The sequence below is a fragment of the Tyto alba genome, unplaced genomic scaffold, assembly GCF_018691265.1.
Source record: "Tyto alba isolate M040663 unplaced genomic scaffold, T.alba_DEE_v4.0 Super-Scaffold_40, whole genome shotgun sequence".
NCBI classification, from domain to species: Eukaryota; Metazoa; Chordata; class Aves; order Strigiformes; family Tytonidae; genus Tyto; species Tyto alba.
In genome coordinates this window covers 21,248,932-21,273,383 of record NW_024881316.1, presented here as the reverse complement: position 1 = coordinate 21,273,383, position 24,452 = coordinate 21,248,932, and the positions used below count along the sequence as shown (strand labels likewise).

The 24,452-nt window shown below is 32.8% G+C and overlaps 1 protein-coding gene across 1 annotated transcript in view; it reads right to left on the bottom strand.

The window, feature by feature from the left end:
- EYS (eyes shut homolog) overlaps nucleotides 1-24,452 on the bottom strand; it is a 1,055,438-nt gene that overhangs the window by 643,633 nt on the left and 387,353 nt on the right. The window contains exons 17-20 of the mRNA XM_033002767.2: nucleotides 13,857-13,979; nucleotides 12,127-12,240; nucleotides 10,856-10,969; nucleotides 10,292-10,405 (exon numbers count right to left, since the gene is read on the bottom strand). Coding sequence (XP_032858658.1) covers nucleotides 10,292-10,405; nucleotides 10,856-10,969; nucleotides 12,127-12,240; nucleotides 13,857-13,979 — 465 coding nt within the window. The remainder of the gene's footprint in view (nucleotides 1-10,291; nucleotides 10,406-10,855; nucleotides 10,970-12,126; nucleotides 12,241-13,856; nucleotides 13,980-24,452) is intronic.

Genomic DNA, 24,452 nt, shown 5'->3' with positions numbered 1-24,452 from the left:
AGACTGGGGTCAGAGGAAGTAGTTGTGCTGTGAAGTTATAAAGTGAGTGTCACAGTCCCCGTTTCACTAGCTGCTCTGATGGAAACTGGGATGCTGATCTCATCTTTGTATCTGGTCTTTAGACACTGTCTAACTAAAAGATTTTTTTTTTTTTTTAATATTTTATTTTATTGGGATCCAGCTCCAGTAACCTTATAACACTGGTATCACTGGATTTCAGTAGCCTTGCTTAGAGTTTATTCAACATTGTATCCTGGTTTGGGCTGAAATAGAGTTAATATTCCTTTTCAGGGACTAGATGAGTGCTGTGTTTTGGATTTAGCTTTGGGTTTGGTATGGGAAGAAAGCTGAGAGCATACTGATGTTTTCAGCTGCTACTGAGACTTCAAGGACTCTCCGACTCCTCATGTTCTGCCCGTGCGCAAGGGCACAGGGAGCAGAGAGGGAGAACTGCCAGAGCACGAGACCCTAATTGACCAATGAAATATTCCATATCATGGAACATCATGCTCACTATATAAAGGAGGGGTGGTTGGGAATGAGCTCTCTTGCTTCCGGGATTGCGATTGTGGGATCCTGGTATCTCGGGGTCGCTGGCTGGGAATGGGCTGGGTATTGGTTAGCGGGTGGTGAGCAATTATGTTGTGCATTGCCTGTTTATATTTTTTCTTTTTTTCAATCATCATCATTGTTCTCATTTTATTGCCATTATTAAACTGTTCCTATCTCAGCCTGTGAGCCTCCCTTCACCCCTCTAATTCCCTCCCCCATTCCCAGGTGGGGAGAGGGAAGGGAGGGTGACCAGCTGCGGTGGTTGGTTGCCGACCAGGCTCAAACCACGACACATTGTTATAAATTTGATGAAATAGAATGTATGTAATTTGAACGAAGTTAATAGAATTTTGCTTCAATAAAATAAGAAAATTACAGCAGCTTAAAGGATGTCAGTAAGGAAAGAGTAGGGAGAAAATCTACAACAGAATAATTTTATATGGCTTTCATGAATACATTAAATTTTTCAAAAGTTCATGTTAAGTCAATAATGTTTTTATTTAAATTTACATTGTTTACTTTATATAATCAGGCTCAGAACACAGAGATCATTTATTCAAAATGACATTAAACTAATTTCATAAATAAAGTAAAAGCCAGTGACTGATGTGAATCTTCCATGATAAATATATTTTCTTAGATTTTTTCTGTTTTTAGCATTTTTTTTCCTTTATCATCATAACATCACTGCAACAGCATTAAGTTTCAGTCTTTCTGTAACTCACCTTTTAACAACAAAGCTAAAAGACACTTCTTACATTAAAATGAATCGATCACCACTGTTTTTCAAGGTAAAATAAGTAAATTGAATACCATTCAATAAAAGTAAAAAATGTGTTTAGTTATGGGAGATAATCCAGTGTACAAAGGCACTATAAGGCTATATAAAAACTTAAAAAAATAAACAAACAAAAAAAAAAAAACAAAAAAAAACAAACAAAAAAACCCCAAACAAACAAACAAACAAAAAAACCCAAACCCAAACCAAAATCCCTGCCCCCAATCTGTAAGTAACTTTCTCTGTTTTATCAAGACTGTTCTTTTGAAACTAGAGGATACAATAATTGTAATTTAAAAAATTATTTTATCACTTCAGAGAAATCTATGTTTTGGCTTTCATTGTCTTCATACAGCTCAATGGCTCCCATCCTCAAAGGCTTTCATAAACATCATAAAATCCCAGGAACATCAAATGAGCAATAAGTTAGATGCTTAAAATTTGAGGCCCCTGAAACTCTAAAGATGAAACTTCTTAATGTTAAATATGAAATTATCTCTATTAAAAGTTCAGAATTGTCATTTTCTATAACTTTGAGAAGTTCAGATGTACCTCTAAGCTTGCCATTATTCTATAAACTAACTACTTAGCATGATTTACTTTGTGGCATGGGAAAACAAAACACCTCTACAACTGAAATGATTAAAAGCTAGTAAATGTAAATAAAAAAAACAGAAATACCATGGAAGTGGATAGGAAGAAAAAATACCTGCAGAAGCATGAATATATTGATGTTACTTGAAATTAAGCAAAGTATTACTCTAACAGTTTATAAATGTAGCAAATCTTTTCTTTCAGTTCAAATTTATAGCAAGTCCATTATTTTCCTTGGAATGTAAATTCTACTTTCCATGAAAGGAATTGCTTAGTGAGAGCATGTATAATCTTTGAGAAAGCATTTTCTGGGAAATCCATACAAATTGAAAATCAGTAACTGTGTTGTTTATTTTTTTTTTTTTCTCTTTAAAGGAAGGACATTTAAAAAGCAATACTTAGCACTTTTCAAATAAAAGCATTTCCTTAATTGTATGTGATAAGTCAGACCATGCAACAATGCTAGAACAAAGCATGAGATAGACCCACACCAAAAACTTTAAAATGAAAGCCACACAGAAATGCATATATTATTGTTCCATACCTGTATAAATTTCTGTAAAAATAGACAAAAACAGAGGTTGATTATATTATTTATGTGCATTTTTTTTCTTTTAAAAGATACAAGTTTATAACGACTAAACTATGAAGATACATATGTATCCACATCTGTGCATTTCACATTTCAGCATAAATGCATGCTTCACTCTTTCTCAGAAAATAAAAGACGAATGCTACTAGGGAAAAAAAAAATACCACAAATTAATTTCCTACTGAAATATATGGGAATTTTTGTTTTGTTTTGTTTTTGTTTTTGTTTTTTTCATTCTTTATTTTATCATTTTTTACTACATCAGAATTCAACTGAAATTACTAATATATTCAGAAAAGTTACAGAAACTGGTCTCAAACCCAGTTTTTCCTTATGGACTAAGACCTGCGGGTGTAATTTTCAGATATAGTAATGACCACCTTTAGTTCAGGTGGCTCAAACCCTTCTGTGCTTTGAGATCTTGTTGTAATTTTCCTAAAATTTGACAGATTGGCCAGACTTTATTTATAGCAGCTGATACCAGGATTATTATTTTATTACTTTTGTGTATTTTCAGATGACTCTACATCATAAATAGGCCCACCATGTAGAAAAATGAAGCTACAAACATCTGTTTCACCAGCCAACCCCCCCAAAAAAATTTGGTAAACTTTTATTTGAGCAACAGCAATGCCCTCATAATCTGTAGGACAAACAGGGAAAATGTAACCATGTTTTAAGTCTTTGAAAAATTGTGGTTTGCACATATTTCCTGGAAAATTAAGGGACAGATACATACAGATTCTCATTTGCAATGAATATACCTTGTGTCATCTACATAACTTAAATCCCCTCCCTGTAATCAAGGTTCTTGTAGACCATTCTCACAGAATGACTAATGAAATTCAAACCCCTTACTTGCTGCAGATGACTGGATTTACACATGCAGTATTCCCAGAGTACTCACAGCTTTAAAGGCTTAGAAAACTTTCCTTGTGGATAAAGATGTGTCCCAAAGTGCAAACTGAAAGCAGAGCTGATACTACAGCACATACCTAACTGAATTTGTACGGACATAGATAAGCAACCAGGGCTTTTAGAGATGCATTTGGGTTCTCAGTACTGTACTGGAAGTCCATGGGTCTCCTCCAGATCTTGTTATATCTGCCAGACCCTTGTGGATATCTAATGTACCTAAGAGTGTTTAAATGGACACTAGAAATAGCTAGGAAGAAGACTTGTTCTCTGAATTATTTCATTTTGGAGGCAGAAATCCCTGGATTTATATATCTAGATGGTAACTCTTAGAAACAACAGAAAAATCAGTAGAAATACCAGAAAAAAATTCCAAAGACATTCTGCAGTGACTTCATATATGAGCCAACAGCAAGTTCCAGTTCATACTGATTCCTGCTTAGGCTTTGCAAAGCCTTTTAGACCAATCTTCTTTGTTGCTTAGAGGCAATACATATTCTCTAGGTAATATACTACAGACACTCTGCTTCTCTAACCACAAAAATCTCCTATGTGATGCAAAGTGTCCTTCATAGCTATATTTTTCTAATTCTTCCCCTAAATAAAATTTTATTTGCCTCTTCAGTGTCAAAAGAGTATCAAAACCAGATATAAACTAGTGTTGAAGAGATATTCACTTATGGTCTAACACAGATACATGCTAGAAAGAGCCACAGGTCTTGCAAAACTGCCTTTTTGTATGGGTCTTGGCACAAGAAAGACTGAGATTTGGCCTATGAGTAGTGAAAAAGTAATTGCTTCATTATCTCTACTCTATTTTTTTGCCTTCATGAGCACTTACATTTCTTACTTATTATCTGTTTTGTAATTAGCTGTTCCCATAATAGTGACCTATGCTGAAAACTCCATTATTACTCTTGCTTTTCAACAGACTTAAGCATTTTTTTTTTCTGCTGAGTTGATTTTCTCACTACTTTACTTTCTTTTGCAACATGTTTAATGGCCAGTTACCATTTTTGCTTTAATCTTAAATGGAACACATTTGGAGACATGTGTCATTAAGGCTGCAACAAATAAATAGACATTTCCTCAGAACTGAATTTCAATTTTCCTCTACAATTACATATATTTGATTAAAAAAGTCATACCTATTAGCAACATCTAGACCAAACACATATAGTGCATTTTTTTAAATAAGTCATGTAATCGTTTGGAACAAAGAACACACTTTTTTTGCATTATTTATTAAAAACAGGTTACTAAACAGCTTTATTTTTTTTTTTTTTTTTTTTTTTTTAGAAAATATATATGTCAACTCTTACAGGGCTATCACATATCAAATATATTATCTCTAACTGAAAGGGTTATTTGGATGCTTTCTTTCCTTCCTTCCTTCCTATTTAGGAATAGCAGAATATTGGCTCAGTCCACGGGTCACAGAAATGGTGGTAAAGTTGTTTGGTACACCTTTTCCTTAAATATCAGTGTAGAAAATGGGGAAAACTTGCAGTTCTGGTGTGAGAGTGCAAGATCTGTTCTTAGCTTTCAATCCTAAGTAAGAATAAACATCCTTATAAGTCCTACTTTATTTTCTGTAAAAATGAGCTGGTCTAGAAATTGTAATGGGATCATTCTCCTTCTGAATGCTAAGAATGGTGAAAAGCAGCATGATTGATACAGGGACGAACCTACTTTGCTACACTCTAAGCAAGGACTGATATCTAATAGTTATGACAAACTTCACTGACGTGACTGTGTGATACATAAAAAAGTTGGCACTTCAAAGATGTGAACAGTAAACTTGCATTTACTACTACAGACCTGGCTGTTAGCATAATATTTTAATATACCACAAGGTTCTTATAAAACGCTAAAAACACTAATATATCTAAATATGGATGAAATGGCTAATGATGGGGGTGAAGTACCTAGAGGTACCTTGAAAGTAGATACATAATGCTAGAACATCTCAAAAGTGTAAGAGAAACTCATCTACTATGTAGTGGGACAGTTTTGCTAAGAAATAGTAAACCAGTGTCTATTAATGGAGCATCTGAGAACCTTTTCTACTAAGTTATCTTTGAACAACCAAATGAACTGCAGTCATTCCTTCCCTTCCCCTCATACAACTGAGTAAAAGTGAGATAAAATATGTAAACTGATGCACTCCTCCAGCTGCAAGTTATATGAAGACTTAAAACCAAGGAAAGCAAATAAAACTGTAGCAATACAAAAAGACAGTTCTGATTTTGTTGTCACAGATGGAAAAATATAATGGATATGTTTCAGCCTTATAACAAATTAGTAGTTTAAGACAGAAAATGTACTTTGCTAAATTATAATGCAGGACAGCAAGAGACTGAAAATTTGGTAAGTTTGAGGTTTGTTAAAACATCTTTTTATTCCTTAGCATAAAAGAATGAGGAGTCTTTCTGTCCTTCATTGAAAATTAAAGCGTATGTTGATTTCAAATTATGATGATTATCAACCTCTGCTTCCTATTATTTCTGTAAATAAATAGTTTCAGGTCTCCATTTAACATGCTTCCCTATGGAACCAACAGCACGGATAGAAATATAGATAAAATACAGATATATAATTTATATATAGATAAAATATAACCATGGAGACTATAAAATTTACTAATTGTACTGATCTTGAATTATGTGTGAATTTTTAATAGAACGAGACAATTTTTCCTGAGAGATACATGGGAGCTTACATTCTACCTCCCATGAAACTGATAAGACCCCTAAAAGAGATACTGTCTTACACACTGCTCTCTTCTGAAGATATTAATATCAATTCTGTAATAACTCTGATTCTATTATGTAAAGGCTACAATTGTAGAATCAATACCATAATAGAAAAGTTATTATAATAACTCCCCAGCTAGGATATTATAATGGAATCAAGCTCATAATAGGGCTGAGAGGCCTGCTTAACACTGTAACAGATAAATTACTGCCAAAGACTATAAACGATAATATATTGGCCAGAATAGTAGCTGAATATACTTCTGAGCTGTTTGTCTCCTGTTGTTAATATTAAAATCTTTGATTTGTCCTGCACCCAAATCATGTTTAGCTTCCTTCCTGCTCCTAATTCCAATAGTTACTTTACCAGTAGGGAATGAAACAGAAAACCAGCTGATCCCCTTTCTCTGTTTCTGAACAGTTTATTTTCAGAATGTCCTCTCATAAAAAATGTCCAGTATAGAAGAGTATCAGTGTTGTACCTCAGATATGATAGAAAATGGGTAGAAGAGGAAGACATTTCTAAAATAGTAGTGTATATGCAGGGACTAATACACTAGAGCCAAGCAGAAACAACTGTAGCAGACATACTTAGGATAAACCTTGTATGAAAAGAACATTATACTACGGTATGTGTAAATGGCAGCATGGTAAATAGCATTTCAGCATTTAAGTGTGAGATATAATAATAATTTGTACTAACACTAGTGAAAGCAGACAGAAACAGAACTGGACTTTAAAAAATGGACTGTTGTACTGGGATACCTTAGAACATATTCACAAATACATACGGTATTTGTGGCATAGATAACTACTGTATATGGCAAAAGCATATTATATCAATCTAGATGCTGTTATTTTTCTCCATTTGACCTTAGTTACAACACATGCTCAGTGACAGTCAGTAACTTCTAGGATTTCTGTGTGGGTTTACACAGGAATCTCTTCAGTAATAACATAATCTGGTATGGATTTCTTTTTCTTTAATTAAATAATTAAATATTCAGCTTCCTCCAAATCAAAATCAAAAAAGTTGTGATATAAAAGTATATGGACTTTGAAGTTCATTATTTTATACTTTATCAAGACTACAGGTAAAGATCTATGATTTTGGAAAATAGAAATTCAATTTTCTCCTCCACAAGACAAGTAACTTGGCTGAAATAGGATGAAAATACTCCCGTTATCATATTTAGTAATTAGAACACTATTAGATGTTGATAAGGATGTTATTTTGTACCTGAAGTTCTTATAAGTTTCTTCAGTTTTCTTTTGAATTATGCATAGATGGGCTGCTAGTACCCTTAAACTGTTCTTGCTGAACATCTGGGAAAAGTCAAAGGTAGCAATTTCAGTGACAATGATTCCAATTAAATTCTAGAATATGTGGAAAGACCAGTCATCCACATTAGCTGTGGGGAAATCCTCTGTCTTGGGAACATTGATGGAGAGCAAAGTATTAGTTTTGTCACTGTTAGGGTTACATCAACAGTGTCAGAAGATGTACTTCTCCAGTGCTTCTAATGCATTGACTTTATCATGGAACTTGGATTTTCTAAAAAAGTTTGTGCCCACAGGCATAAACTAAAATATCATTCATAGGTCAGGCTTGTAGAGCCTGACTTGTTTTGTACGGCCTGGACTTGTTTTGCACAGTCAGATATTTGAAGAAAAATCCAGATATATACCACTGCCCAAGCATCACTGTAATTAAAACTTTGGATGTCTTCCAGTATTCTGTGGAAGTCAATGCAATGAGTTAAATAAGTTTGTCAAAGCAGACAAATCCATGCTTTAAAAAAAAAACAATACAAAACAACCAAACAAAACACACAAGAATAATACAAGAAATGACGAGTATATAATAATACTTCAGTAAAATTTCTGATGACTTTTCATATACATAAAGGACTAATGTAAAAGTTTGTTAAAATATAAAAGTACATATTCAGGATATCAAAAATTTTGCAGCATGTAAAAATGAGAAGTACCTATACTAACTCTTCAAAGAAGTGAAATGGAAAGAAAACAAAAATGTGAAGATTTTTATGGGTTTTGTTTGTTTGTTTGTTTCGGGTCTGGCTTTTTTTTTTTTTTTTTTTTTTTTTTTTTTTTTAATAAATAAATGGGAAGAAAAAGAAAATTGAAAAAGTCAAGACTTTCTGGCCATAATCCTGCATAGTCTCCTTGTCAAAAAAACCCAAATGAGAATAATCAAGGAAATCAGGAAGAAAGAAAGATAAATGTATGCAAACCAGCTTCTATAGATAGAATCCATTCCTGGATTGATCTGACAGGCTACCTTTTGTATGAATCCACCTGAATGTCCAAATCAAGCTCTGAAGTCCTTAATTCTACATAGTAGAGATCACCTGTAAATAACCTGATCAAGTGGTATGTTACATATTCTGAATAGTGGTGCACACCCTTCAAGTCAGATTTTGCAATGGGAGAATCAAACCATTATGGAAATACAACTTCAGATTACTTTCCAAATACTTGACAGCATTCATAATATAATGTTTATGTTTTGTTTTGTTTTGTTTGTTTGTTTTTTTCACTGAGAATAACAGAAGAAGCAAGAAAATCTGTGAAAAGTATTCCCAAATTAAAACAAATAGTCCTATACAATTTCTATGATTAATGTAATGTATTTACTCTCTTAATAAAGCATTTTTGTAATCTGTAAATACTGTACACAAAGGTTTTCATTACAGTAACCTGAATATTTCCACACAATTAGAAAGCATAGTTTATCTACTCATTACACTGGCTTACTGTGAATCTGTTAAAGACTACATTTACAGCAGTTTAATACTAAATAAACAGATGATGTGAGGCTGATGTAAAGTATTCATATGAAACTAATTCTACTTTTATTTATACCATCATAAATCTAGGTAACATCATATAAGAATATGATCTTGAAGGGTGTCTAGTAAACCTGTAAAGATACAAAACCTGTAAAGATGCAAAACCTGTAAAGATGCAAAACCTGTAAAGATGCAAACAGTCTCAAAAAATCTTTTATTTCAACAAGAATCTTATAGATCTAGACATCCTGTGCCAATAATATTATGCTTTCAAAGGATTTCACTTGGCATTTATGAATCTTGCCAGCAGGGTTTAACTTTTCTATCGAGAGTGTTAGACACTGCTATCTTCTTGAAGGATGACTACAGAAATGCTGAATTTCTAAATTTTAGTCACTTAAATATCTAAACGAATATCAAAGTCTTCTGAAAATCTGACTCCTTGTGAAATGAGTACTTAAGAGATCAGTATTTCTAACCATGTACTGAAAATTATTTCACATCTTTCTAAGCAGAGGCAATTCTAATAGTGCAGTCCTCATTTACTTGTTAGCATACTAGATTTTATTCAGTAGAACATAAATTTAAACTAATAAAAATGACAAACTAAATTTTGACCATTAACTAAAATGATAAGAAAAAACATCAGAGCTCACTATTTCTCATGAATGATGAATTTAATGCAACCATCTTCCCTAAAGGGGAAAAGCCCTGCTGTCTCAAAGTACAAAGAAAATTTCTTTTTAATGATTATTCTGGAATCCTGAGTATGTATCATTATATTGAACTGCAGGAGGAAAAATCATTTATATTTAATTTATAAATCAACAAGTGCCTTCAACTGAGATTATCACTTGAACTTGATTTGCTTAAGAACAGCACACATTTTTTTTATTTTATATTACTTTAACAATGAGTGTTTAAAATTAACCCTCCAAAAGTTTTACGAAAAAGGTCATAATAAAGATTGCATTTTAAGTGTTTAGTTGACCTTTGTGATGGCAGCTTAAGGGGAATATTTCCCTCTTTTTGTAAATAATCATATTCTGTTAACAAACTGATTTTAAAGTATTTGTTTTGATTAATAAATAAATACTCAGATGTATAAACAAATTTTACTTTACATTACTTGCAGCCTGAGGCATACTTGGCTGGTCACTTTAAAAGCTTTGCTTGAGAAAATGAAGGACTAATAATGCTGTAGAAAGAGTGAAATGAGTTTAGACAACTGACAGAAATGCTTTCTAAAGTTAATTATATTTGCTTTCCCCTCTCCCTTGGTGTTCATTACCTTTAAACGGAGACACACATTGGCAGAAGTAATTACCAGGTTGGTCAATGCACGTGGCTCCATTCTTGCAGGGAAATGAAGCACACTCATCTATATCTGTTTCACATCTTGCACCTTTAAAAAGATGAAAGATTTGAACATTTAATAAGACACTCAGGTGCCAATTTCTAATTCATTTGCACCACCAGAAGCTCAAGCAACTTGTGAGGAGAAACTAACATAAATCAGCCAAATAAAGAACCACAGATACTAATGTCACCATCCATTTAATTCTTATCATCACAAATACATAACAACTTATTTCTGAATTGCTAAATGGTAACTAATCATCCCTGTGTGTGGAAGCTTTGAAGGCCATTTTAAATGCAGACTAATTTATCTTGTGCTATTTAGTTTACAGATGGAGTCAGTGTTCCAGTTTGTTGGAATGCAAATGAAACATTAGACGAGGGCAGATAAAGAGAAATGAGAAGGTAACACAAGCAAATTAGTCAATGATGTCTTAATGGACATTTCTGGACTACCTCTCAGTGGAAGACAAGGTTTACTATGAATACAACTCACCAATAAAGCCAGGTAGACAGATGCATGCATAGCCACCAAAAAGGTCTGCACATGATGAATTATGAAGACATGGAGAAGATTGACATTCATTGATATTTGCTTCACAGGTTGGGCCTATAAATATAAAATCAGGCAAAGGGGAGAGAAGATACTGCATAACACATATAGTTAAATACTAATATTTATTTTAACTGAATATATCTCATATAATGGAATCTATTTGACATCCTTTTAATATTCAGATTTGGACATCTGTGACAGTATGTTGATATTCTTAATGGTCAAGCTATTCATTAGTTTTCCTAGAAGATTACAAGTACAGTCATTGAATAGATTCTTACTGCTTAAGGCAGAAAATTTTCTTATTATGTGAATATATAAGAATAGAAAACAAATTACATTAAATATAATAGACTGCACTGCAATAACATGAGAGGAAATATTCATTGTGTTCAAGATAAAGCAACAGATGTACTCCCAGAAAATGGAAAAATAAATCTGATGTGGACAAGATCACCATTTATTCCAGTCTAGACTATAGTTAACATAACCACATAGTTACTTAAAGTGCAAAAATATTCTTTTGCTAATATTTCAGAATTAACTTAATTTTTTAACATTTGAAGAGTAAATGAAAAAGGACATCAATTGCACTGTTTGGGCAGTTAAAGAATTTTAATAAATAAAAAAGCACGTGATAGTTGATCTGAATATTACTAGCAGTAGAAATGTAATATTTTACCCTGTAAATTTGAATTTAGATTGCTTTGTATTTTAATGATTAAAAATACTTTATGTTTAAAAAATCATGTACTAAAAAGAAAATTGATGCACTACAAGTTCTTCATCTGAGCTGAAAGCAAAGAATAGCTGCAGATCTTAATGCATCCACTTATCAAAATGATTACATTTTTCATATAATTTGTGCAAATATTCCAAGAACAAAACCTTATCTTCTCTGATTCTATCAAATCTACCAATAGTTTAAAAATCTTACAGAAAACAATATGTTCTATCTGCAAAATTTTACTGAACCCCACTGATCCATTTTAAACAGCTAGACCTCCAGTTAGCAGGACACATGTAGTTCCATGCTGTCATGAAAACAAAGTAGATAACTTTAGTCAAGATGCAGTTATGCTGAACTGACATATTTATAACTTCAGATGACACTAAAATAAGTATACATGCATCTCATCTGATATGTTAAAAAATTGAAGTAAGACTCAAAGTAGATTTACAAAGTTATAATTCTATGGAGATTTTAATACCTTGAAATCCATCCTGACAGATGCAACTGAAGGCATTCAGGTGATCAACACAAGTAGCTCCATTGTGACAAGGGTCACTAAGACACTCATCCACCTCAATCTCACAGTTATTACCTGGGAACAAGTGAAGGATTCACTTCATTAGGAACATGCCACTAGTGAGTAACCAGTGCAAGTAGCGATAACAAAATGAAATAACTGAGGTTAGGTACAGGGAACTTTACCAATGAGACATAAATTGTCTTTGGGAAATCCATTTCTTGTTGATTAAAGTCAAAAGTGAAATGTATATATAATATATGATGTTCAACAAAGATCTGATGGGAATTTTATAGATTCATTTAGAGATGTACTAAAAAATTTACATCTTTTCATATTTTAAGGGCAGTAAAATCTTGAGTTTTCCAGAAACATTACAAAAGTGCAGTATGTTTTCTAAGACCAAATATTAAAATATCACAGTCCTTTTCTATAATATTAGTTTCCATTCATTTATTATTTCTGGATTTGTTATGAAGATTTTAATGGGAAATACTGGGGAAGGTTTCCATTATGGTCAAATAGTTAAATAATAATTTTTGGAAAATAATAATCAAAAAGTTGAATATTGTAATATATTTATAAATATGCAAAAGAAAAAATTATAGATGTTGATTTCTAGTTAAGAATGATGTACCTTATATTTTTTTCTGGCATTAGAGGTAGAACAAAGTTCAGAAAGTATTTGTTTGCATTTTGTATATGAATTATCTAAACAGATGGTAATGGCCTCAAATTTATTATTACTTATACCTAAAAGGTAAGTAAATATTTCCTGATTGCTTCAGAAGGCTTTTGATGGCTTTATCTTGACACATAGAAAGTACAAACTAAAAATACTAATCTACTATTATGTAGATATGAGTATAAGAATTGAAACAAACATTTCAATAAAATAAAACCTCACCAAGAAATAGTACAAATAAGATCAAACAATTTTGCTTTATATTTTGATAATAATAATAAAATAAACCAACCATAGAAACAAGATATAGCATTTCATTATATTACAGATACTACAGCTATTAAATTACAGATTATTTAATCTAAATGGATGCCTATATTAGGACATAGAGCAACAATTTAAGAGGTGTGGAGTGTACTCAAATTCTGAACTCCTCTGGTTGTCTGTGTCCTTCTTGAATATCAATAGAGATTCTAGAGACATATTCCTGCTTTAGGACCCCTGTCAAAGTCCCTGCAGTTAGAAAGGATGGATCTGGGCTACAGAGCTGACCTGACAATCAGGGAATTTCTACTGTGTGTATTTCATCATAGAGGTCATTAAAAAGCTCTGAATCTGTATCCAGAAAGGTTCTTTCCCCCTTCTCCTCCCTAACCCCAGTAATCTGGAATTACCATGACAGTATGCTGACATAACCAAACTAATTTTAATCTAGTCAGATTCTGTACTAATGACAATAACCTGCAGGGTAGGTTTGAGCATGAGTAGTTAAAACTGCCCAGGATCTTGGATTTATATTTGGCAGTAGAGGCACTTGTTGCTGCAGCCTTATTTAAGGACAAAGCAGATAAATTAATGCCAATTTGCATATGGTTGGGACCTGCAATCACATCTGCCTGAACTAGAGACACACTGCAAAATTATATCTATTGTTATTTTTGAATAACCTTCTTTTCTGTGGTTTAGGAATGATGTAAACAGATGTTAAACACTCCTTTGAACCCACCTATAAAACCAGGTGCACAGAAACAAAGATAGCCACCCAATATGTCTTTACAAATGCTGGAGGCTCCACATGGTTGTGACAGGCAGGCAGCAGCATCTACTTCACAGAACTGACCACTGAAACCTGGTGAAACATAGAGTAACAGAAGACAAAAACTTTATCACATTTAGTTTGAGAAAACAGTCAACTGAGAGACCAATTTTGCCAAGTAATTTTGTGTTCTTTACTTATATTTCAAAATTTTTAGAATAGAGTCAAATATTCCAGTTTCTTTGAAAATTTCAGTTTCATATACAAAGCAGTTCTAAATGGAACAAAAGAGCTGTATGGATGCAAATTTCTTCAAGTGGCTTTATGTAGATATTCCTAATTTAATAGAAATATCAGTAAGCATACTGTTGATAAAATCCTTCTCATTTTTAGTGTGGTATCCTGTATAAGAATACACTAAGAAAACATCCTATGTTTCCAAGCCAAAAAAGAAAATTGTGCCAATACATTCTCTTATAAAGCAGAGCAGATATTACAAGATCTGACGGGTATGGCAACTTATTGGTATTGATTTTTTGAATCAGTTAACTTGCAGTTAATAAGACACCAAATATTCTGAAATATTGAACATCTATGTTTCCTGTTGAGGTCTACATATGAACAAAATTTAAAATATAAATTTAAAGATAAAATATGGATTTACATTTTACACTTAGGTTATATTGGCCATGATACTATAGTTTCTGAAGCCATCATCCAGCAATAAAATTACATGGTTCGTGGATAACAGCATCTTTATTTGAGAACACACACAATAAGTAGATGCAAGTAAATATTCTTTGGTTCACTGAAAAATAGTTATTTTCAAATTCAAAAAATATTTCTTAATTAATTGATACAAAGCAATTTTAAGTTAATCCAAGTGCTGAATATAAGTGCCACGTTTCAAATTTTAGACATTTTTGTTTTAACTTTTGTCATAAAAAAAAAAAAAATCAGTGAATTAAAATATAAGTAAGTTTTCTGTTCCCCAATTAACCGAGCACTTAAAAAGTTTGTAAAGACTTTTAGATTCTTGAAAAAATAATGTTCCGCTAAATATCAAAAGAGACTGGACCAATTTATTATAATTTAACAATTACAGCATGAAAAGCCACTGAATACTTCTTAAACCAGAGATTTGGTTCAGTGAGCTAAATATAATTAATTCCAATGTCTTATAAACTTGGATACCAAGTCTGGATGAAGATCTGAACTTCACATTTAATTTTAAAAAATAATTATAAAGGAATGCTATTTCAGTAGCATACGTATTGCAAAAACAGATTCTAGTGTGCCATTGAGTTGACCTTCAGTTCATCAGTGATTTACACAAGGAGAAAAAGGAAGAATCTTTGGTCAAAATGTTCAAACAAATCTGTATTCTTACAGTGTACTGTAATAGCTTTATAAACTAAACATAACCTTGTCTTTATAGCATTTGTTAAGTGCAGATCCAGAGTAATAAATTATTACAAAATTTTATGTTTATTCCTGCTTGGACCTAGTTTAGCATAGTCCTCAAATTAAAGGAAATGTAAACCACGTACTTAGGGCATGACTGAACAGCTCCTGATCTGGAAGATTTTTTAGTTTTTGAGCAGCTGGTTAGATGAGGTAAGACAGCAACTTCTGACCATCAGGGTAAACTGCTAAAACATATTGTGCTTTAGAAATCCTGGCTCGTATAACAAGCCTTTGAGGCATAAATACAAGACAATGCATATTAAAACTGCCCTACACATGCAGTCACTTTGGTTTCTAAATCATTAGATGCAGAAAGATATCTTCAAGCTATGTTCCTATTCCATCCCTAACACCAGCTGTGCAATGTTCTCCCACAGCTGAAGTTTTTCTCCCTGTTGATTGCTATTGAAAATCTAAGTCTCTCTCCCATTTTTGGCTTCATAAATAGATGTTAACATCTGCTTACTGAAGTACTACATAAAACTCAAATAAAAAATTATGATAAAAAAGTAAAATGGAAACATTAATCAATGATGGTAACAGTTATACACAGATATATGTATAAGTGTTATATGTGGTGATGTGACTTTCACACAAGTGGAGATACTGACTATAGAAAAGCCAACATAGTTTTTTTTGTTTGACAAACTAAAAACAAATATTCATAATAACTTTATAGATTGGTGTCACGGTTTGTGCCCAGAGGACCACTGAGAACCATGCAGCTACGTGCTCACTCTTTACCCCTCACAGATGGGAAGGAGGAAATAAAACAAAAGGCTTGGAAATCAAGACAAGGACAAGGAGGGATGACTCACCAGTTATGATCATGGGCAGAAGACAGACCCAATGGAAGAAGAAAAAGAAAACCCATCAATTTAATTTAAACACCCCCACCAATTAATTTTCCCATCAAACAGAGTAGGACAGTGAGAAATACAACCACATCTTAAAAACAACTTTCCCCCTCCCCCTCCCTTCTTCCCACGCTCAGCTTTGCTCCCAGTTTCTCTTCCTCCTCCCCTGACGAGTGTCAGAGGGGAACAGAGAATGGGAGTTGTGGTCAGTTCATAATCCAATGTTTCTGATGCTCCTTTCTCCTCAGGAGGAGGAGTTCTCACACTCTTCCCCTGCTCCAGCGTGGAGTCCCTCCCATGGGAGACGATTCACCATGAACTTCTCCAACATGAGCCCTTCTCATGAGCTGCAGCTCTTCCCAAGCTGCTCCACCGTGGGTTTCCACGGGCTGCAGGGGGACAGCCTGCCTTCTCACCACAGACTTCAGGGCACTCTCTGCTCTAGTGCACCTCCTCCTTTCTACCACTGACCTTGATGTTTGCATATGTGTCCTCCTTGCAACTCCTCCACACAACTCCAACTCCTCCTCCCAGGTTCCCCTTCTTACTTTATCACAGAGGCACAGCCATGTCTCTAATTGGCTTGGCCTTGGCCAGAGACAGGTCTGACTTGGAACAGGGGAGCTTCTCACAGGGGCCACCTCTGTATGCCCCTCCCTCACTACCAAAACCCTCACCACACACAAACCCAACACATTTGGAAATAAAGACCTTAACATATGTATGCTTTTATTTCTGTGCTTTGAATTAATTCTCAGTGTGGTAACATGGACAAATATACCTGAAGTTACTATACTAAGTTGAAGAACTAACGGTGGTGGTTTCAGGGCCCAATTTTAATATTAAACATTTGTTTTTGTATAAAATGTCACATCAAAACAGATTCAACAGCAGTACTTAAGATTATACTATTTCCTATAAAAAGAAATGAGCAAGTGGCAGTTTATTTTTCTGCTACAGACACTCCAGATATACTTGATGAGTTTAGATAATGGAAATTTAGCAGCAGAGTATTTAAAATATTGTTTTTTCAGAAATACTGCTTTTACATTCTTTAGACATTTCTTTCTGACAAACCCAAATGCCTCATGACAAAAGTGATTTTTACGACTCAGATTGTGACACTTAAACTCTCCAGGGAGATCATTGCATTGTGATCCATTCTGACATAGTCCAGCCACACAGTGGTTTATGGAAATTTCACTACATGCCCTCATATTCTGGATGACAAGTACATCTGAAGATATTAACTGGAACTTCACATTAAGGGTTATTGTCAGGGCCGGCAGGATTTGATGTGCATTCACTCTTATTGAACAAATACTACTTCTGGGGAAAAAGTTATATGATTCCTGTTAAAATTACAGCTGGGAAAATCTTAAGTAGACTGAAAGAAACAAATGTCAGGATTTAATAAATACATTTAAAACCTAGACAATATTTTCACTGTCATTAAAATTCTTACATTCTACTAGGTTGCTATTTTCTCCTTATTTGTACTGGATGTGATAATAACAACATAAACCCATTTTATTAATTTGGTTTCTGAGATAGAGTGTTATTGGGTTTGTCATTCAACACCTGTCATAATGAAATCCTACTTTTGCTTGGGTCCTCTAAAATTTCAATTATAAAAATTGTACTTATTGCAAAAATTATACAAAATGTAAGAATTGTAAAAACTATGCAGCTAATAATAGCATAGTTGAACAAAGTAGAGAAAGGGTAATAAAGAGGAAAAATTATCACCTTTGGATGAAAGACAGGGAAAAAAATGCTGCTATTGCCCCATACAATTCAGCAGGAAAGGGTTTTATTGTGACCACCTGTTCTAATAAATACATGTGATTGTTATATTGAAGGAACCAGTCACAACTATAAAAGACACAGTGGAGAATGCAATTTTCTCTGTTGTATCCTTCTTGCATGTATGGTTTCTGGAACTCAGAGATCAAAACCCACCAATTCTCAGTAAAGACAATTTGAAATTCAGCAGTTAAATTAGAACAACAGAATTACCCTCAAACCTAGGAAAAGGGCCACAAAGGCCAAATACATCTTCCAATAACATAGGAACGTTTTTGTCTGTTTGACTAAAAGGTGGACTAGACCTAGAGAGAAAGGATTAAGAATAGAGGTATACTGTAGATATTTTACAGAAATACACCAGAAGACTTATAGCTATTACAACAGAAATTTGATTACTGTACCACAGCAGACAACTTAAGATTCTAAATTATTTGCACTAAGAAGACACAGAATAAATTTTTATTCTGCCTGTGTTTGCTGCCTTGGAATGTGTCAGACTATGTTACCATTTTTTGGTATGATGCATTAAAACAGGACCCAAAGGTATTTTACAACTGTGGAATAATATAGCCACAAAAGTAGAAAGGAAAAGAAAAACCTTATGAAATAATAGCAGTTATCCGTTTTCATTTTACCAGAAATTGGCAGAGTTGTCAGTGTTTGTGGCTTCTTTTAGGATGATGACAAGACATACCAAGAAGGTGATGTGTGTTACAGTACATACCTTGTTTCTTATCACCAATAGGTAATTTATTACCCTTTCTTATATCATCGCTTCTTATAATTTACATGCAAAAACTATTACATTTATAAATTCCATTATGCATAATGTAAAAAATAAGAGTAAGAAATTGCCTAATGTTCTGATTTTTCCATAAATTTTTCTGTTGCATCATCTCATAGATTGGTTTAATATGATATCGCTTAATGAAACATAACTGCAGTACCTGAAAAATGTCAAAGCTTCATCAGATAATTAAAACTAAGTTACAGATACATACTTCTCTCCTTCCTCTACAAAGGAGTGACTGTACATGATACTTTGATATTCTTTAAAACATATTCTGTGTAACAAGATCAAAATAAATATTTGAGATATTTGTTTCCAGAGCAGGCAAAACCAATTATGCTGCTAGTAGGTCACTGTGTAACAGCTGGACTCATCTTCTAGTCCAGTGGCATTTTTTAGACATAAAAAATAATAATAAACAAAAAAAAAAAAGATTTGTAATCTAGATGTAGAAAATATCTTACCACTCAAATGTTGCTAATTTAGTTATAAAGTAAAGAATTAACATGTTTTGCTTCTCACCTGATTTAGAGCACCTGTAGAAATATTAACTTGAATTAAAATGATGGTGCTCTCCCAGAAAGCAGAAGTGGAACTATATTTCTTCTTAAAGAAAATAAAATTAAGGAAAGGAAAAATTCTTTAAATTTTGTTTTGTTTTGGTTTGGTTTGGTTTGTTTTTGTTTGTTTGTTTGTTTTTTGTTTTTGTTTGTTTTGTTTTTGTTTTTTTTTTTTTTTTTTTTTCAGAATATCTGTTTTGTAAAAACATACTTGTTAGAGGACTTTCTGTTTGGGGTTTTTTTTAGATTACACAGAAATATTTCACTCTGGCTAGAATTAAAACAAACCCCAATCATCTCTTCCTCCTTGCATCCTTTTTTCAATACTGACAATACAACAGTCAGGCTTTAATAGAATATATAGGAGATAGCTTATGTTTAGGGTAATTTTTCCTGCATTAATAATGTTCTTTATATATGTGAACTGTGTTTTTTACAAAACCAAGAATAATATAAAAAATACTAATAATTAATATATATTTTCTAGCTGCTGATAATGATACAAAATTTAAGTCAGTTTAACATCTCTGGAAAAAAGACCAATGAAATACAAAGGTCCCAGTAAAATCAGCACAAGTAGCGGACAGTGTTGCAATTCTCCAAGTCACATCTCAGAGGCATTTCCTGCCTCAGAATTCATGTGAGAAGAATAAGAAGAGAAGAGGATGAGCTGCTCCCACAGAGTGATCTGGTGCTGTTTTAAATAAAGTGCTCTTCAGTGCAATATTCTTATTCTAGAGGTAAATTAAATTTGTTACAGAAAGTAGGTTCAATGACTTTATTTAAGAGAGAATGGTTTCTGAAGTGTAACGTAAAGTTGGGCACTCCTCAGGAGTGTACAAATTTTTAAAAGTAAAACTCAGGAGGACAAATAAAAAAATAAAAATATACATATATTGGCCTGCTATTCATGTCATTCATGGTATTAAGCATGGCAGATAATATACAACCAAAATTTTGGTGTTCAATTATTTCTTAGAATTTGTTGATAAGCAACCTGTTGGATAGAGAGAAAGCACGTAGACATTCCTTTCAACCATCACATATTTTCTACTTTATCTTTTGTAATTTTTCAAAAATAAAATAAGATCCAAATATGATCCTTCATTTCTTATCAGATTAGAACACCATATGATACCAGAGAAACTGAAAAAATACCAAGATTGTTTCTAGTAAAAGATAAGTAGGAAAAAAAAAAGGTAGGTGATTAAAACCCATAAAGCAACAGCAAAAGATTTTGCTGAAGGTCTGGCCAGGCAATTCTGTTAGATGACAATGTCAAGAATTTTATACAATGTTTTTACTCCTTACTAATGCAAATAGAGTCATAGAAAATGAAAACTGAACAAATGTTAATTATTTTTCAGTACATTGCAGGACCAGAAGGAGAAGATTAGTTTTACAGTGAATTGTTGAAGAAGGAAGTTATTTTAGAAAATGGTAGGAAAATGCGAAGACAGAACAAAAACATAGATAAAGAATTAAATGAGTGTATGGAAATATCAAAAGAAAAGAATAAATACTGTCCAAAATAAGGAATGTTAACATTGCTAAAAAAAATGTCAATAGAACAAAGACTGTTCTGGTTTTGTCCATATAAATACACTCCAGAGTTTTATTTTAAATCAGAGATTGCCAAACCACATAACAGATCACAGTTCCAAAACCTTTAGGCCCTTGATTATAAAGTTGAATATATTTAGACATGTATTGGACAAATCAGTAATAAGTTACCTAATTTCCATAAATAGAAGTTTTGGACTAAACAATTGTTAAACATATAAACCAAATGCAAAATTTACGTTTAGTAGACATAGGCATACTAACTTTGGAAAAAGGCCATAGTTTGATTATCACTTTAACTTCTTTACAAATAGTATGATTTTAAGGATATTGACCAAAATTTTAGGTATCTATAGCTGTTTTCTGGAAAAGGATATCTGAAAATAAATGTTATTTACATTTCTAATTTCAGAAACAGAAGAAGATAAAGAGGAGTCAGAGATTGTGAAGGACTGAGAAGAGCAATGGGTAGACAAAAACTGAAGCTTTGGAAGCATGTAAAATAAAAAAAAAAAAAAGGAAACCAACAGAAAAAAATGATGAAAAACTATGAATGTGAGTGCTTGCATGCACGTTTATACACCCCCATACCTCACCCTATCCACTTTTTTTTTTTTTTTTTTTTTTTGGTAAGGTGAAAGTATGAATGTTCCTGCTTAGTAACAAATGCTTAATTTCTCAACATTATGGAATCTCTAAGTGGCATGCATGGATTACTGGCTTATTTTCCTTTAAGGAACTGTCTTGCATAGCTGTTTTGTGAAGCACTGTCCAAGGTAGGTTTGGAGAAGCATATTGAAAAAAACATTATAACATAAAAATACTAGTAACAATGTTGCTGATCATGTCTGACTTCTTCCTGCCACCTATGTCTGACAATGTAGAAGGGAAATGAGGAATTACTCATTATTCTTCTACTCTCTGCATGCTTAGAGCTGGCTTATGTGACAGAAGTAAAAATTTGCATGTACTTGCCTCTGTATGGTACCTATAAATATATAATCTTACACTTAATAGTTCATTCAATTTAGACTTTTGTTAACAATTCAGTAACTTTGTGTTTGTTTCTCATTCTCTGAAATGAAGAACTAAGTTTTATTATCTCCAAGGTATGCTTTGAAAACAAGCTAAAAGCTGTTAAAGGTATAAAGTTTGGTGGAATGTAAGTGACATCTTGAAAACATAATTTTAAAATATCTGTGGCCAAAAAATCAATACGCACAATTAGTTACTCTCTACAGACTTAGGAGAATGTTGGTATCATCATGAGAGTAGTAAAAAATGATTTTTTAAAAAATACAAAACTGTAATTATCTACACTGCTACAGATTTTATATAGCATGAAATACTCTCTGAACAGTTCTTCACAGTGAAGGTGCTAATAAACAACTTGAGTGCTCTTTTCTGAGAGATCCATAAGTGTCTTATCTTACTCTTTGTCTTCCTCACCAACGACATTACCCTAAACACGTCTAGATATCTTTCTATATGTAGTCAGTTGTCTATGCAGCTAATCTTGCATGCTTACCCTTCCAGTTAGCATTACTGAAGTTTTGTTCATGATGGCCATGTTCTGAAGATGCATATGGCAATGAAAGGTATCTATTTTCTACATAAAAGTATAATAATAATGACATCTGTTCATGTCATTGACAAAAGGATCATATATGCTGAAGAATGGGGGTATGAGAGATCTCATTTTTATGGCACATACTGGAAAAAACTGTGGGGTAGAAATCTGGAACTGCTACACCTCAGATTCTTCTTGTCCACAGAGATTATATTAATACAAACAAATGAGGCTTCTCAGATGTGAAAGGGAATTAGCTGGCTTTCTAGATCTGATTAATTTATTTTCCTAAGTAATAAAACTTAGGTTCATTTTTTGTTTGTTTGAGGTCATCTTATTAATTTCTTATTACACATGAATGGCCTCATGAGCAAGAGGCACTTAGATATGGTAAAATCCATTGATGTACTAGACAACAAGAAAAATGTAGATATGCCAAATATATAAGAAACAGCAAAAGAAAAATTAGTCAACAGTTCAGGAGTTAAATCCTTTACAGAAGGGTGTAGCTTTGGTGAATTTTGAAATACATCTATGACAATTTTAACAGGTCTTTAAAATAACTGTTTAATATTGAGAGAACAGATGATTCCACTCCATTCTGTTACTGCCATTATAATAGTTTTAGAAAAGAATAGACTCAAGCTAAAGGCTGTCATAGAGATATTTCTTCACCTGGGGGATTTGCAATGGGTTATTAGAGTATTTCTCAAGACATCACTGTTTTATGTCTGCTTTCCTTAGCAGTAACTCAATGTCTTATTATCCACTTTGAAATAAATAATGTTGTATCTATTAGAAAAATGTCAAATTTTTAAGTCATCTGTTAGGGTTGGAGGATTAAATTGACATTACGAATAAGCTGTTCATCAATAGATTTTTTTTTTCTATATTTTTAGCCTCATAAATAACAGCACATTTTTGGAAAAAGAGAGGAAGCCAGCATTTTTTTCTTGTTCTATTGCAGGAAAATTTCGCTTACTATTTACTGGCATGAAACACTATACTGATAAAGAAAGGAACACAGGGAGAAAATTTGAATTATGAAAGAGAAAGTAACTTAGTAAAGCTATTGCACCTAATAAGTTTGGATCATTTCACAACAGTGAGAAATTTGCCATGTGCTCTCTTAATCATAAGTTTACTTTCTCTTTCTTTATCACAGCCTCCCTTAACACCAAATCCTTATAACAGACTTTTTAATTAACTTTGTGAAATATGTTGCTCTTCTCATTTGCCCTTTCTTAATTTCCTGTTTCTTATTTTCATCACAGTGCTTTTGGATTCCATATTTCTCCTTCTCTTACACTTAGTTGCATGCTTCTTTATGCAGCCTAGTATGTGCTGGTGTATAATGAATGGTTTTCAATGCCATTATGTGAATTTTCTTCTTCCTTCCACATTTACTTCTTATCTTTTGTAAAAACTGTAATTAAAAAGTACATTTATTTAAATAAATGCTTTTAATCATTGTATCTTGTTTCACCTTTTTTTAAGTTACAAAAATTATACATATTTCAGTCTTGGAGTACAAAAGCTCACTAAATGCTTATTTGTGTAAGAATAATACAAAGAAATCTCACATAAGTAGAAATTGCAGGGGGGGTGGTTTGTGCTTATACATTTATATCCACTTTTTAACAGATAATAAAGGTTATGTTTAAAAAATAAAATCTTACTGTGCTTCTGAAAACAATATAAACAAATAGAAGGTACAGTTGCATGTGTATTACAGAATATACAATTATATATGACATCATAGCACACTCCTTGAATACAGTGTCTTTGCAATCACATGACCACTGCAGGAATGACCTACTGTGTTCTTTTTTTACCAGTATTTTTATTCACATAAATGTCAAAGTGCAGATTTCTATTTGCATGGAACATATATATTATGGTTTGTATGCAACTTAAAATGCGTATGGAAACTCAAACCAAAAGTATGAC